The 17,592-nt window shown below is 44.2% G+C and overlaps 3 protein-coding genes across 3 annotated transcripts; all 3 read left to right on the forward strand.

The window, feature by feature from the left end:
- Window positions 1–9,568: 9,568 nt before the first annotated feature.
- Window positions 9,569–10,615, forward strand: LOC129761230 (uncharacterized). The gene has a single exon (XM_055758943.1). The coding sequence runs from the start codon at window positions 9,569–9,571 to the stop codon at window positions 10,613–10,615; it is 1,047 nt and encodes a 348-aa protein (XP_055614918.1).
- A 172-nt stretch (window positions 10,616–10,787) lies between these two features.
- Window positions 10,788–12,308, forward strand: LOC129761231 (uncharacterized). Its single transcript, XM_055758945.1, has 2 exons — window positions 10,788–10,855; window positions 11,204–12,308. Exons 1-2 carry the CDS (start codon window positions 10,788–10,790, stop codon window positions 12,306–12,308), a joined length of 1,173 nt encoding a protein of 390 aa, XP_055614920.1.
- Window positions 12,309–13,973: 1,665 nt separating this feature from the next.
- LOC129761232 (uncharacterized) lies at window positions 13,974–14,459 on the forward strand. Its single transcript, XM_055758946.1, has one exon. The coding sequence runs from the start codon at window positions 13,974–13,976 to the stop codon at window positions 14,457–14,459; it is 486 nt and encodes a 161-aa protein (XP_055614921.1).
- The last annotated feature ends 3,133 nt before the right edge of the window (window positions 14,460–17,592 follow it).

Below are 17,592 nucleotides of genomic sequence, written 5' to 3' on the forward strand. Positions count from 1 at the left end.
CAGGATGAAAACCAATTTTCGGTTTTGTCAACTCAAGAATTGGACTCTGATTCTGATGAGGATCACACTACGGCTGCACCAGAATCTTCGACAAAGGATGATTCTCAAAAAAGAAAACTCTCTTCACCAATGATGCACCGTAAGAAAGCTAAAATGATCCTCAGAAGATTGTCTAATTCCAAGGATAATGGTAAAAAAACTAATCCGAAGACTCCTTCTCAGCCAATTCCTGGTTGCAGTAAGGATTATACGCCGTTACCCAGAAGAGAGAGAAACAAAAACGCTGCCCCTCGATCTTCTCATAGAAAATTCGCGTCCAATCGAGGATTGATAGCTTTTTCGGACATTGTGGACTTTATATTAAACACCCTCAATATTCAAGACCCCCTTAGAAGCCTTATTTCTGCCTTGCTTCCATCTCTGAAGTCTTATCTTAAGCAATTGACTGTTTCATGGCCCCTCCTTGCATCAATCATATCTTTCGATGGATAATTCACCTAACGTAGTAGGAGATATGATCAATGTGCTACAATGGAACTGCCGTAGTCTAGTGCCTAAACTAGACTCGTTCAAATTTTTACTTCAAAATTATGACTGTGATATATTCGCCCTTTCTGAAACATGGCTTTCTTCTGATACAGAACTCAACTTCCACGATTTTAACATTATTCGTCTGGATAGAAATGATTCTTATGGAGGAGTACTTTTGGGGATCAAAAAGTGCTACTCTTTCTATAAAATTCCTCTCTCAGCTCTATCAGACGTCGAAATTGTCGCGTGTCAAATAACGGCAAAGAATAAAGAACTTTGCATAGCTTCAGTATACGTTCCTCCAAATACTAATATTAGCCGTAGTCAACTTTGGAATCTAGTCTCGATTCTCTCATCCCCAGTTCTAATACTGGGTGACATGAACTCCCATGGTACTGGGTGGGGTGATCCTTATGATGACGCTAGAGCGGCTATTTTTTATGATTTATGTGACGATTTCAATTTGACTATCTTGAACACTGGTGAAGCGACACGAATTCCAAAACCTCCGGCTCGAGAAAGTCGACTCGACCTATCTTTTTGCTCAAGCTCGCTATCATTAGATTGTCAGTGGAAGGTCATCAATGATCCCCATGGTAGCGATCACTTGCCAATCAATATATCAATCAAGTGTAGCCCGCAATCCACTGAACCATCTCGAGTTCCATTTGATCTAACAAGGAACATCGACTGGCAAAAATTTGCAACGGCGGTAACAATTGGTGTCGAATCAATAGATATACTTCCACCATTGGAAGAATATCGATTTTTTGTAGATTTGATGTATAAAAGCTCATTGGAAGCACAAAAAAGAAAAGTTCCAAGTGCTCCGTTTAAAAGAAAACCAGCCACTCCTGGCTGGGACGACGAATGCACAAAATTGTATTTGAAAAAATCTGATGCTTTCAAAGCTTTTCGTAGACATGGAACATCCACACACTTCGAGGAATATTCAAAGCTTGAAATACAGCTGAAAAAATTAATTAAAGCAAAAAAACGCGGTTACTGGCGCAATTTCATTGAAGGTCTTTCTCGTGAAACCTCAGTACGTACCTTGTGGAGGGTAGCTCGCAACATGCGTAACCGCTCATCTACTAACGAGAGTGAGGAATACTCCAACCGATGGATATTCGATTTCGCTAAAAAGGTCTGTCCAGACTCAGTTCCAGCCCAACATATTCTTCGAGAAACGTCTCTAAGCGGTGGACCTCTGGACAGACCATTCTCAATGCTGGAATTTTCTATGGCTCTTCTTTCATCGAACAACTCTTCACCCGGAAGCGATATGATTAAATTCGTTCTTCTAAAAAATCTTCCCCATATCGCGAAAAGACGCATGCTAGACTTATTCAATACCCTACTAGAAAACAATATTGTGCCACCCGAATGGAGACAGGTCAAAGTAATAGCAATTCAAAAACCTGGCAAACCAGCGTCGGACCATAACTCATACCGTCCGATTGCTATGCTCTCGTGCATTAGAAAATTGTTGGAAAAAATGATCCTTCGAAGACTCGATCAATGGATCGAGACAAATAATTTGCTATCAAGTACACAATTTGGGTTTCGTAAGAGCAAAGGAACAAACGATTGTCTAGCGTTGCTTTCTACGGATATTCAACTGGCCTTTGCGCACAAGGAGCAACTGGCTTCAGTATTCTTGGATATTAAGGGAGCTTTTGATTCGGTTTCCATAGAAATTCTGTCAGACAATCTGGACAGATGTGGACTTCCTGGAATTTTGAATAACTTCTTGTACAATTTGCTGTCAGAAAAGCGAATGAACTTTACCCTTGGACAACTGACAACTTCCAGAAATAGTTATATGGGTCTACCCCAAGGCTCATGTCTCAGCCCCCTTCTTTATAATTTTTATGTGAAAGATATTGACAGTTGTTTGGCAGAACAATGCACGCTAAGACAACTTGCAGATGATGGTGTGGTTTCCGTCAGAGGTCCCCATGCCGAAAACTTGCAAAGACCATTGCAAAATTCCCTAGGTAACTTGTCTTCCTGGGCAAGGAACTTAGGGATCGAATTCACGCCGCAGAAAACAGAACTGGTAGTGTTTACTCGAAAGCGGTTCCCAGCCCAACTGCAACTCAAGCTTTTGGGCAGAAGCATTACCCAATCATTGACCTTCAAGTTCCTTGGTGTCTGGTTTGATTCAAAATGCACTTGGAATATCCACATTACGTATTTGAAGCAAAAATGTCAAAAGAGGGTCAACTTTCTCCGTTCGATTTGCGGCACGTGGTGGGGAGCTCATCCGGGAGATCTCATAACGCTTTATAAAACAACTATTCTATCTATTCTGGAGTATGGCTCTTTCTACTTTCTCTCAGCAGCTAAGTCACCTTCTAAAATTGGAAGGAATTCAATATCATTGTCTGCGTATAGCCCTTGGCTGTATGCACTCAACGCATAACATGAGTCTGGAGGTTCTGGCAGAAGTAATTCCTCTACAGAACCGATTCTGGGAACTTTCTCTCAGAATACTGGTGAAATGCGGAGTCACGAACACACTTGTGATTGAAAACTTTGAAAAAATTCTTCATCTAAATATACAATCTCGGTTTATGAGAATTTATTACCACTATATTTCGTCAGATATTTGTCTTCCATCGTTTACTCCAGATCGTGCTCACTTCACCATCAGCAGTTCCTCAATTGAATACGATCTGTCGATGAAACAAGCAATACTTGGGATTTCAGATCAGTTTCGACCAACTTTCATTCCCCGTATTTTTAACCGAAAGTACCAAAAAGTCAATTGCATGAAAAGATACTTCACTGATGGGTCTCGCCTCAATGGATCCACTGGCTTCGGTGTTTTCAATGAAAATTCGAGCGCCTTCCGTAAACTGCAGGAACCTTGTTCCGTTTATGTTGCTGAGCTGGCAGCAATCGACTTCGCATTGGGGATGATCTCCAACAAGCCTGCAGACCATTACTTCATTTTCTCGGATAGTCTCAGTTCGCTTGAGGCTCTCCAGTCGATGAAAACTAGTAGGCACCCATCTTATTTCCTCACAAAAGTGAGGCAGCAGATGAGTGCACTGATCGAAAGATCTTATAAGTTAACCTTTGTATGGGTCCCCTCTCATTGCTCAATTCCTGGCAATGAGAAAGCGGACACTCTCGCAAAGGTGGGTGCCCAGGAAGGCGAATTGTTTGATAGACAGATTTCATACGATGAATTTTTCCAATTACTGCGTCAGAGTTCCCTCTTGAGTTGGCAAACTGATTGGAACACTGGAAGTCTTGGGCGGTGGTTATATTCAATTATTCCAAATGTTTCTTCGAGAGCGTGGTGCAAAGGTCTGGACGTAAGTCGTGACTTCATTCGTGTAATGAGTAGACTTATGTCCAACCACTACTCGCTAGATGTGCATCTCCACAGAATAAATCTTGTTCAAAGCAACGTCTGTCGGTGTGGAAACGGCTACGATGACATCGATCACGCAGTTTGGCAATGTACGGATAATTACGCAGCCAGAGAGTACCTTTTGAATGCCCTTAGGGCCCAAAGAAGACAACCCTATGTTCCTGTTAAAGACGTGTTGGGAACTCGCGCCATCTGCTATATGCAGTTGATCTATATGTTTGTGAAACGGACTAGCATAAGAATTTAATGCTTTTGTGTTTTTTTTCTTTTTCGTTATTAGTTTGTTTGTCTTGTCCCCTCATCTCACCGTCGCCCACCCTCGACAGATAGTCGAACACCAGATGCTATCCCTGGTCTTTATGCACAATGCTACAGTGCGTGCGGCAACTCTCGGTTGAGACAACGATACCTCATATCCATATCCCTAACCTGATCCATCCCACAAAAATTGTTGCCCCTCTAACCTCGAGTAAACCGCGAGTAATCGGTCGAAACCTACTAAACATAGATTTAAGTTGAAATTCTGTAAAAACAAATCATGAATTAGTGGCTCCGCAAAGCTCATGCGATTGAGCCTTACAAATAAATGAATTGGAAAAAAAATCAAGGCTTACTACTATACAATAATTCAACGATTACTATTCTAACATTCCCCCTTAATCTTGAATTACTGAATTTCAAGGGTCTTCCTGGCTTCTTCTAGTTTCACAATTGGAACAGCTTTAGTAAGTGCATCGGCGACCTGTTCTTTTGTTCTCACATGTTCTAGTTTGATGATGTTCTGCTCCAACTTTTCGCGTATAAAGTGATGGCGAATGTCAATATGCTTGCTGCGAGCAGAATATCCGACTTCCTTTTCCGCTAGGTGCACAGCACTGAGGTTGTCGCAGCGGATCTGAACAGATTCTGATTTTCCGTACAGCTCCTTCCGTAGTCCACGCCACCATAGTGCTTCTTGGGTTGCCGCCGAAACAGCCATATATTCCGCCTCCATTGTAGACAGAGCCACTGTGGCTTGCTTTCGGCAAGTCCACGAAATCGCACCACCATATTGCTTGAAGACATAGCCAGTAATTGAACGACGGTTATCGGGATTGTTCGCCCAATCAGCGTCGCTGTAGCCGACGAATCCATCATCAGACTTCTCCGAGTGGGTTAGTTTCATCGACTTAGTCCCTTTAAGATATCGAAGTATCCTTTTCGCTGCTGTCCAATGCACCTTTCCTGGGTTCTGGCAAAACTGGCTAACTGCATTGAACGCATAACTAATGTCAAGCCTGGTCGACTGCGCCAGATACTGCAAACTTCCCACAAGCTCTCGAAAAGGCACATTCTCCATCAGCTTTCGTTCCTCTTTGGTGTTTGGACACATTTCCTTGGTGAGCTTTTGATTCGGATCAGCTGGTGTATTAACCACGTTGCAATCAGCGATATTAAATCGATGCAGTAGACTGTTGATGTAACTCTCCTGGTCTATCATTACACTTGCTTGCTCTCTGGTTACCCGCATTCCCAAAATCTTGCTAGCCAAACCAAGGTCCTTCATCCTGAATTTCGTTATCAGTTCTTTCTTCAGTTTTTCCACCCATTGTTGGTTGTTGGAGAACACCAGCAAATCGTCCACGTACACAGCAACAATCAAAACCGTGTTACGTTCAATCTTGAAGTACACACACGTGTCGTAAGCGGACCTCTTCAAACCGATGCGTTTCAGTTCAGCGTTCAGCTTCTGGTTCCACACCCTACTAGCTTGTTTGAGGCCATATAATGCTTTCTTCAGCCGGCAAACTTTCTTCGGTGAAGCTGGATCCACAAACCTTTCAGGCTGAACCATATAAATTTCCTCTTCGGCTAGATCTCCCTGCAGAAATGCTGTAATCGCATCCAGCTGATAAATCTTGAGGTTCATTCTTGCAGCAATCGACATCAGATACCGAATTGTGGCGTAGCGAACTACTGGTGAAAATGTTTCGTTGTAGTCGACGCCTTCTATCTGGGAGTAGCCCTTAATAACCAAGCGGGCTTTTTACCGCTCCACAGATCCATCCGCATTTGTCTTTACTTTGTAGATCCACTTGCAGCGTAGAGGTTTCCTTCCTTTTGGTAACTCAGCCAAATCCCATGTTCGGTTGTCCATCAGGGTCTCGTATTCTATCTGCATCGCTTCCTTCCATCGGTTGCTTTCGTGTCCAGTAATCGCCTCACGAAATGTACCAGGCTCGGCATTCGTATCCATGTCACGTTTCTGTTCGGGTTGGAACGGGTTTTCAGGAAAAGTATTACAGCTCATAATATAATCACGATACTTGCCTGGGACAGTGTGCTCCCTCGCACTGCGCCTTACCAACAATTGTGGGTCCTCTGTTTGTGCAGGAAGCACGATGGGTTGTAACTCCTCCTCAACTATCGAATCTGCGTCACTGTAGACCGAATTGTTGATTCTCGTCCTCAGCCAGCCAGAGAATTCTCGTCCTCAGCAGGTTCATCAGGTTATTCGTCAGTAAGCTCGTCGTTACCTTCAGTTAGCTCAGTTTGACCGTCAACTTCAATCAGCTCATTTTGAATTTTCAGCTCGCTTCCTTCTCCGATATCCGATGATTCGTCAATTGCTTCGGTGCGCTTAACTTCCATTTCCTCCACGAAGATAACATCTCGGCTCACCAATACCTTCTTCGTTTTCTTGCTGTACATCTTGTACGCCTTGGAACCTTCACTGTATCCAACAAAAATACACGCTTCGGACTTCCTCTCCCACTTCTTACGTTTTTCCTTAGGGACGTGTACCATTACCTCCACTCCAAATAATCGCAGGTTTGATACATCCGGTCGCTTTCCGGAAAACTTTTCCTCGGGGGTCACTGACAGTCCTTTTGTCGGCGAACGATTGACCACATACGACGCTACTGCAACTGCTTCCGCCCAAAAGCTGTTGTTCAAATTTGCATCGAATAGCATACTCTTCGCTCTTTCCACCAACGTCCGATTCATCCTTTCGGCCAATCCGGATTGCTCCGGATTATAGGGAGCTGATGTCTCGAGGTTCCTTCCGTAAGAAATTCCGGAAATTTCGATTCACATACTCTCTTCTATTATCCGTCCGAATCCGCTTGATCCTCTGTCCCGTCTGATTCTCCACGAAAGCCTTGTAATCCTGCAACGATTCCAGTACTTCCTCCTTGGACTTCAGAAAATACACGACAGTTTTCCGACTTGCGTCGTCAATGAAGGTCAGAAAATAACGACTGCCTCCCATCGACTCTGATTCCATGGGACCACACAAATCCGAGTGGACCAGTTCCAGTATGCGATCCTCTCGATGTCCCTTTGCTTCAAATGGTTGACGACAATGTTTAGCTTCAATACATGGTACGCACTTCGCCGGATCCTTCACCTCGATCTCCAAACCAGTTACCATACTTTTCAATCGCTTCATTCCACTGGCTGAGAGGTGTCCCATTCGCCGGTGCCATAGCTCGTATCTACCGTCTTGGACCAGATTCACCACGGGCTTCTTCACTTCGGATAGCTTGTACAGGCCATCAACTTCACGACCAATCGCAACTATCGTATTGTACTTGGCACTCTTTTTTGGTGAACAACACTCGAAATCCATTCTTGCATACCTTGCTCACCGAAAGTAGATTAATCGCCAGATCCGGAACGCACAGCACGTCGCTCATTGTGAGGTCACATGTCCTTTCACCGCAATTCGCTTCCAGCTTTACCGATCCTTTCGCCACGATTTCCACCGCAGCGTTATTGGCCACATTGATCCTAGTAGACATATCCTGTGGGTTTTCCAGAATCTCCTTGTTCCGACACAAATGAACGGTTGCGCCAGAATCAAAAAACCAATCAGTGTCATTCCTCTCATTCGACTGCACAGCATTAGCAGCATAGAAAGCCGCATTACCTTTCTGGACAGGACGCTTCTCATTCTGGCATTCCGATGCAAAGTGTCCGATTTTCTTGCAACGGAAACACTTCACGGTAGACTTGTCGACTTGCTTGCCAGACTTGTCCACCTGCTTCTTTGATACGTTCTGCTTGCTGAAGAACGCACCCTCACTTTCAACCGGCTTCGAACCCGTCAGTACCTTAACTTCTTGCATGATCTTTGATTTCACCAGGTCCGCGGTCAGCGCCACTCCAGACGATTCCAGGCCCAAGATCATTGGATCATATTTCTTCGGTAAACCCTTGAGTAGCAAACTACACATCCAGGTATCGTCCACCTTGAAACCGACCTCCGACAGCTGGTTACAGGTCAATGTTCAGGCAAATGGTCGCCAGAGCTTGTTCCGACATCTCATCGCTTACTTCCGGATCTCCTTCATTATACTTCTGAAAACTTCTTCAAAATCTTCACAGTGAAAAAAATTTCTCTCCAAACAGTGCCGTTTCTGTAGCAGCTTGTCTGGGCCCATAACCTGATGAAATATGTCTTGTTCAGATGAGGTTTGGGTTACGAATGACAAAAGTAGTTTTATTATAATCAAGGCTTACTACTATACAATAATTCAACGATTACTATTCTAACACTTTGTCGGCCGATAGATAGGTTGGACGACTTAATCAGTATGGAGCGATATGCATATGCGCACACTACACCGATTCAGTTTGGGCCGATAAAAAAGTTTGCTAGGCTTCCCGATTGCATTTAAACTATTCTGTGGGCCAGCTATCGGCCGTCCGTTTAATCAGTACTGGCTAGCATCGACCTACGGACACACGACGATTGTTTATTGGTCGATAGTTCAATTCGCTCTCAATTTGCTCTTAATTTTGGCATCCGACATACGCGCCGTGCGAATCACTGAGAGTGGGATGCACCCAATGCTCTCTGAATCTCTTTTTGATTTCTCTTCTCCGTTGTCAAACACAAATTAAATACAGTTGTTCTGTCACACAGTTTGTGAAACTCGTGTCGGTACATCTGCTGAACCCACTACAGGAGCAATTCACTATAAAATTATTGTAGTCTTGTGTGCCATAAAATTGTTAAATGTACTTTGTGTTTAGAAATAAATGTTCAGTTCGAGTTGACTATCCAAGGTGTTAAGACATTATTTCCTCAAGTCCGTCACTCCGCCCGGGTCACAAGTTTCCTGTCGAAGATCATTCCGACACGTGGTCTCGGATTGCTGTTCCTGCTGCTGGTTGATTGCTGTTGCTGGTCCTACAGCTGGTTGATTCCCGTTGCTGTCCTGCTGCCGGTGGATTTCTGCTACTATTCCTGCGGTTGTTATCGCTTTCTCTGATGCTGGGTTGAGAACGGTCACAACAAATGGTGCCGTGACCAGGATTCTCGCCAATGATCACGGATTCCAGAGCAGGTTCTGAGACTCGACTTCCCAACTGTGAGCTATTGTGGTCAGACAATACGCCATTGTTGCTGAATAATACGCAATTGTTATCGAAAAATACGCCATTGCTGCAGAATAATACGCCATTGTTGTTGGTCAAGCGCCATTGTTTCCGAACAATACATCGATCGTACAAAGCCTGAATAGTGAAGGACGACCGGAAATTTCGACGTTTTGGACGAACATAATCATACAAGGCATTACATTGCCTTTGAAAAGAATCCGGACGCTCTAATCATTGACGTTTTCGCTTCGATTGGATCAACACAACGATCATCGAAAGATGGAGCACGAGCAGAGGCTACACCAATTGACGGTACGACGGACTACGCTTATGGCTTCGCTGGATCGTGCGGAACAATTTTTGGAAAGTTTCGTTGACAACAGGGACAGGATTATGCTACAAGTACAACTGGAAAATTTAGATACAATTTGGCGTGAATTAGAAAGCGTTCAGGCTGGTTTGGAATGTGAAGTAACGAGTGAAGAAGGTATGAATCAAAACGCATGTCACCGTACCTCCTATGAAAACAAATGCTTTCGAATAAAGGCTGGTCTTCTCTCTAAGCTCTCTCCTTTTCTTCCCAATGAAAACATCCCCCAAACTCCGCATGCTATGGTTTCCTCTAGTCTAAAGGGTCTTAAGCTTCCAACTGTCGCTTTACCAGAGTTTGACGGAGATTTTAAACAGTGGTTAGCGTTCCACGATACGTTTTTGGCGCTAATCCACTCCAATCCGGACGTACCGGATATACAAAAATTTCACTACCTCCGCGCAGCAGTGAAAGGTGAGGCAGGGCAACTCATAGAATCAATCGGAATTAGTGCTGTGAATTACCCGTTAGCCTGGCAAGCTTTAGTCAATAGGTATGCTAACGAGTACCTGTTGAAAAAACGGCATTTGCAAGCAATGCTGGAAGTTCCACGTGTCAAGAAAGAAACTTCAGCGTCCTTACACGGAATTGTCGATGACTTCGAACGGCATTCAAAGATATTGAGACAAATTGGTGAACCAGTGGATTCCTGGAGCACAATCTTGGAACATTTACTGTGTATTCGACTACCGGACGAATCTCTGAAAGCTTGGGAAGACTATGCGTCCACTATTGAGGAGCCTACGTACAACGCTCTCGTTGAGTTTTTACCGCGCCGTATCCGCGTTTTGGATTCCATCTCCGTGAATCACACCCACTCACCAACTTCTTACGTCACGACCACAAATGTTTCAACAGCTCGAAGGTCTTCCAATCCTAGACCATCTACCAGATCTGCTGTGGATACCTCCACTAGGTGTTACGCGTGTGAGCAACGCTATCCATTGTTCAAATGATTCAAATTTGAAAGGCTTCCTCTGACAGAAAGGATAAACCTTGTCACGCTAAAACGACTATGCATGAACTGCTTTCGAAGTGATCATTTTGCTAGGAATTGCCCATCGAAGTACAGTTGCAAAACCTGCAAGAAACGTCACCATTCGCTCCTCCATCCGGGGTATGTTGACAATGACGGTCATTCCCACTACGAATCAACTGCTCCCGCATCCGCGCAAGGCACCCGGGTTTCATCAAACGTAAGCGTTACACCCCCAGATGAAGGTCCTTCATCCGCCGTCTTCACCGCTGCCATTTCTACCGAGTCGATAATGAACGATTCTAATTCTAATTTCTAAATATTCTAATTCTAATCAACCCCAGAAAAACGTTTTCATGCTAACCGCGGTTATGAAAATTACAGATCGCTACGGAAAGGAACACCTTGCGCGAGCCCTGTTAGATAGCGCGTCTCAACCAAATTTGATGACGGAACGAATGGCGCAAATTCTGCGATTGAAGCGGAAGAGAACAAATATTCTCGTCCAAGGAATTGGAAAACACTCCCAACAATCCCGAGAATCCATAAGTACTATAATTCGTTCTAGAAGGGAAAAATTTGAGGTCAACGCAGAGTTTTTGATCCTCCATAAGATAGTCGCGGAGCTTCCAGTCTGCAATGTATCAACTCGTGATTGGAAGCTACCCCGTGATGTTTTCTTGGCTGACCCGGAATTCAACAAAACCGGTGAAATAGATTTGCTGATGGGCATCGAACACTTTTTCTCGTTCTTCAACACAACCAGACGAATACATTTGGGTAAACATCTGCCAACGTTGATAGACAGTGTGTTCGGATGGCTAGTATCGGGGAAGTTTAGCCCAGCTCATCCGAATGGGCAGAAATCTCGCTGTAGTATTACGGCAATTTCGTTAGTTATCCTGGAAGAAAGTATAGAGCGTTTTTGGAAAATGGAAGAGCTGTCGGATCGCATCAACTTTTCACAAGAAGAGAAGCAATGTGAGCAATTTTACTCCTCCACTGTATCCCGTCAAACTGATGGACGCTATATGGTTCGTTTACCACGCAAACATAATTTCGATGAACTGTTGGGACAGTCAAAAACTATGGCACTGCATCGTTATGAACTTCTCGAGCGTAGGCTACTGAAAAATCCTGAACTTAAGGAAGGATATAATGAATTTATGTCAGAATATCTCTCTCTCGTACACATGCGATGTATTCGATACGATGACGAGCAATATTCGAAGACAAATTACCTCCCGCATCATCCTGTTACAAAGGAAGAAAGCACGACTACTAAATTACGTGTAGTGTTCGATGCTTCCGCCAAAACCAGCACCGGCTTCTCACTCAACGAAGCACTGTTGGTGGGTCCTGTAATTCAGGACGATCTTCTGACAATCATCCTTCGGTTTCGGACATATCCAGTTGCAGTGGTGGCGGATATCGCCAAAATGTACCGCCAGATTCTACTCCACCACGACGACACTACCCTCCAGAGAATCGTGTGGCGCTTCAAACCAACGGATCCAGTAGAATGCTATGAACTTCAGACCGTTACTTACGGGTTAAGTCCATCATCCTTCCTAGCAACGCGTACGCTGGAGCAACTGGCTGTGGACGAAGGCGAGTCCCATCCAATTGGAGCTCTGGCTCTGCGAAAGTCCTTCTATATGGACGCTTCATAAGAGGTGCCCAATCCGTGGCAGAAGCAATCGAATTAAGAAATGAGTTAACAGATCTATTAGCCAAAGGCGGTTTCTCGTTACGTAAATGGGCGTCTAATAAACTAGACGTGCTAGAAGGTCTGTCGGCCGATAAAATTGGAACTCAATCGGCTATCAAATTTGATGAACATGAAACCATCAAAGCGCTTGGTATTTCCTGGGAACCCGAGTCAGATTTCTTTCGTTTCGATTCCAAAATTCAGCATCGAAAAGGATCTCCTACGAAACGCTCAATTCTTTCTGACATTTGCCAACTTTTCGATCCGTTAGGATTGCTATCGCCTGTGATCATTCGAGGAAAAATGTTGATGCAACAATTGTGGTTGCTACCATGCTCGTGGGACGACAATGTTTCAGATACAATCGAGGCCGAATGGAGGGCGTACATTGAGCAACTTCCTAGTATTTCTGCATACCACGTTGACCGCTATACGTTTCTTCCAAACAGTACTGTGCAATTGCACACATTCTCGGACGCTTCCGAAAGAGCTTATGGTGCGTGTACTTATGCCAGATCACAAGACCAAAGTGGGAATATTCGTGTTCAACTAATCGCCTCCAAAGCACGCGTGGCACCGTTGAAACAAATTACACTCCCACGTTTAGAACTTTGTGCAGCTGGTGTTGCTGCCAAACTCCATAACCACATTATCGCTGCACTCCAAATTCCTATCACAAGATCTTACTTTTGGTCCGACTCTACCGTCACCCTCCAGTGGCTGTGTTCGACGCCAGGCACTTGGAAAACATTTGTCGCCAACAGAGTGGCGGATATACAAACCCTAACTCACGGAGCATATTGGAATCATGTCGCTGGTAAAGACAATCCGGCTGATTTATTGTCACGTGGAATGAATGTCAACGATTTCGTAACCAGTGTAAAATGGAAACATGGTCCCGCATGGCTTTCAAATACGGAAGCAGAATGGCCAATCACTAAACGCACGGATTATCCACACGATGGAAAAGAGAGAAGAAAGGTACACTATTAGAACCACAACGATAACAAGCCCTCGAGTGAATCCTATTTTCGTCAAATTTTCTTCGTATCGTAAACTGAAACACACGCTTGCTTACGTTCTACGTTTTATAGAAAATGTTCGTTCTAAAGCTCGCACACAACCCCGCCACACCGATGATTCAAGACCTAGTATCTCACTAACTCGCAACAACACAGATGCTGCTGAAGAAAAACTGATACAACTCGCTCAAGCTGATAGTTTCACGGAAGAAATTCACCAACTAAAAGTTCACAAAATTGTAGCAAAACGTTCGTCAATACGATTGTTGATTCCGTTTCTTGACCCTAGGGGAACCATTCGGGTAGGGGGGAGATTGAAGCTATCTGACCATCCTTTCATTAACAAACACCAAGCCCTACTACCAAACTACCAAACCTCTATCTATTCTAATCGCCAAACATTATCACCTATCGCTAATTCACGGTGGCGGCCGATTAACACTCGCGGCCATGAGATCTAAATTCTGGCCATTGAATGGTCGAAGATTAGTACGCAGCATGCTACGTAGCTGCTATCAATGCATTCGAGCTAATCCTGTCCCGATAAGCCAACAAATAGGACAACTTCCAGTACACAGAATCACTGCAAGTTGACCCTTCTCAATATGCGGGATCGACTATGCGAGCCAGTATACATCAAACCAGCCCACAAGCGTGCCGCACCCACAAAGGCATACATCTGCGTCTTCGTTTGTTTCTGCACGAAAGCTGTCCACCTTGAGTTGGCCAGTGACCTGTCGACGCAAGCTTTCCTATGTGCTCTACGTCGCTTCATCGCTCGCCGTGGCCGACCGTCGGACATTTATTCCGATAACGGCAAAAACTTTGAGGGAGCAGCCAACGAACTTGGAGAAGTGTATCGGATGCTGAGAAATGAGAACGAGAGGGAGTTAATCAGATCATCAGAAACCAGCGAGGAAATCAACTGGCACTTCAGCCCACCAAAGGCACCACATTTCGGAGGACTGTGGGAGGCGGCAGTGAAAGTGGCGAAACGACAGCTAGGAAATTCGAGACTTTCCTTTGAACACCTAACAACAATCCTCACTCAAATCGAAGCGAGCATGAACTCGCGTCCTCTCGTTCCTTGAGGCGAGGAACCAAACGACATCGCACGATAACACCAGCCCACTTTCTCATCGGAAGCACGATGAACTCAATTCCCGAACCAGATTTACGTCAGATCCCGCTCAATCGACTGGACCACTACCAGAGCCTCCAGAGAATCTACCAGCAGTTTTGGCACTGTTGGAGGACCGAATATCTGCAGGAGATGCAGCGTGATACCAAATGCTGCAATCCTAACACGGACATCCAACCAGGCCGACTCGTGGTTTTGGTCGACGAACTGCAGATGCCGGTGAAGTGGCCACTGCACTTCATTCTGGCAAGAATAAACAAACACGCGTCGTAACGTTGCGAACGAGCAAAGGCATCATGAAACGTCCGATTACTAGAATCTGCTTGCTACCTGAGCAGGAGAGTCAATCACAATCCTAGACAACTGTTATATGTTAGCTAATTAAAAATGTACTGTAGTTTATGTTATGTAGTTCAGATCAATGTATATTTTTTTTGTTATTGTTATTAGCTTCAATGTTTTTGAAAATGATATTTTCAAGGTGGCGGCGATGTTCTGTCACACAGTTTGTGAAACTCGTGTCGGTACATCTGCTGAACCCACTACAGGAGCAATTCGCTATAAAATTATTGTTGTCTTGTGTGCCATAAAATTGTTAAATGTACTTTGTGTTTAGAAATAAATGTTCAGTTCGAGTTGACTATCCAAGGTGTTAAGACATTATTTCCTCAAGTCCGTCACTCCGCCCGGGTCACAAGTTTCCTGTCGAAGATCATTCCGACACGTGGTCTCGGATTGCTGTTCCTGCTGCTGGTTGATTGCTGTTGCTGGTCCTACAGCTGGTTGATTCCCGTTGCTGTCCTGCTGCTGGTGGATTTCTGCTACTATTCCTGCGGTTGTTATCGCTTTCTCTGATGCTGGGTTGAGAACGGTCACAACAACAGTCTTTCGAGAATATTCTACCGACAGTTGGCTAGTGTGCGCACTAGCAAACCAATCCGACAAAATTATCGGCTGAAAAACTATAGGAGGTTGTGTATGTTGGACCGCATTGTTGACGTAGAACTACGCTGTTATTTTATATAAGTCGCTTGTTTATACCTTCGGATATTATTCTATAATGCTGTAAAATTTTAGAAACAACTGCTTAGTAGAATAATCTCTGAAATGATTTTGACGTAGGACTACGTCTAACCGGAAGATATAGGGGGTGAAATGGAAATCTAGGCACTGAACAAGTAGGAAAAAATGCAAGATTTGGAACGCTTATAACTCGAGCATTTCTCAATAGATCGCAAAGGTTTTTGCATCAATTGATAGGAAATATTTCTACGCATCTATCATAACGAATAACATTTCATTTTTCTTGAGATAAATAATTGAATAATTGTGAAATATCAAGCATTGTTAAAATGCACTATGTGCCCATTTTTGATTGGTCCATTTTGTGCTCCTCAAATCGTACCGACCAAAACGGGCAACCAGAGCAGCAGCGAAATAGAATGAAGCACGATTGGAAAGGAAAAAGAAAAAAAGAACGAAACATTGGTCGCAGTCTCACACATGCGTAATTCTCGAGCCAGCCAGCTTAAAAATCCCCGCTCCGCTGCCGTAACGATCATTCTCATTCAAACCGTACACCACATCGGTTCGCATCACAACACATCAACAAACCAACCCAAGCAGCCATGTCTGGACATGGTAAAGGAGGAAAAGTGAAGGGAAAGGCAAAATCCCGCTCGAACCGTGTTGATCTGGAGTTCCCCGCAAGGGTAGCTAGGCCGAGCGCGTTAGTACCAGTGCACCAGTCCACCTAGCCGGCGTTATATAGTTTCGGCCGCCGAAGTGATCGAGTTAGCTGGCAAAGCTGCTCGCGACGATAAGAAACCCCGCATTCGAAACAGAACACATTCGGTTCGGTGGACATCAAGACAACAGGCAGTTGCAGCGAGTGGCGAGTGGCAAACGCAATCGCAAAACGGCATCAGGTAGCAGAAGAAAAAAGTTTGTTCTTTATACAAACTGCTTTGGTGGCAAATCCAGAACAAGGCGGCATCGAGGGCGTTCGAAATGGTTTTTTTTCAAAACCACGAGTACTAAGTTTTCTAAATTGGAACCATTCCATAAAACAAGGCGCTTTTCAGGGCCATTAATCCTTCCAAAAAAGAGTTTAGGAAATACAGTTCAATGCTTTCTAAAACATTATCCAAAATAATAATAAAACTGTTGTTGCGTAACTCCACTTTTTTCGGACTCCGAATAGCGAAACTTAATTTTGTTTTTAGAGCTTGCTTTCAGCTATAATTTAATTTCAGCATTTTGATAAACAATAAAGTACATTGATTAATTTACGCAAACTTACATTATTTAGTCTATTCGTGGCTTCGCACAACAACTCTAGTTTTTTATAATATTATTATATCCTCGGACTGCTTGCTTCGGATTTTCGCGAAAGAATGAGTGGAATGTTTCGTTTGCTGTAATGGTTGGCTGCGCTGAATTATTTCTGGAAGTTTCAAAACAAGCCACTACGTTGCTAGGTTATTCTATACACATCAGTGCCACAGTTGACACTTAATGATGAGGGGTATTTTCAGAGGTGCTGTCCTGAATATTCTTCGCCCCGTATTGCTCGCAGTTTACTTCAGCTGTACGTTTTACTTCCAGGACTGCCAGTTTAACAACCGGTCGTTGGATTATATTAGATGAAGTCTTCACCTCAACTCGCCGAACACGTCCGTCCCTTCCAGGAAAGACACGTAACACCTGTCCTCGTATCCTCCTGATCGCTATAGATCTCAATAGGAGCCCCCCTCCGTGCTATAAATCGCCGAATTGCCATTTTGCATGCCTCTGTTGTTAAGCTGGATACAACTTCTAGATGAACGGCTCTTACCGTCAAGCAGGTGAATAGTGCTACCCAACGTTTTACTTCTCTGCGGCCTTGCTTGATAAGCAGTGGTCCAAAGTAATCGAGACCTACGTAACTGAATGCTCTGATGTACGGATTAGTTCTCGCAGTTGGTAGCGGGGCCACACGCGGAGTCTTGGGCACCGCCTTGTAAACTCTACACCACATGCATTGTTTTCTTGCCTTTTTGAATGCAGCTCGTAGTTCCGACACATGATATTTCTGACGCATT

The sequence above is a fragment of the Toxorhynchites rutilus genome, chromosome 1 (genome assembly GCF_029784135.1).
Source record: "Toxorhynchites rutilus septentrionalis strain SRP chromosome 1, ASM2978413v1, whole genome shotgun sequence".
Classification (NCBI taxonomy): Eukaryota; Metazoa; Arthropoda; class Insecta; order Diptera; family Culicidae; genus Toxorhynchites; species Toxorhynchites rutilus.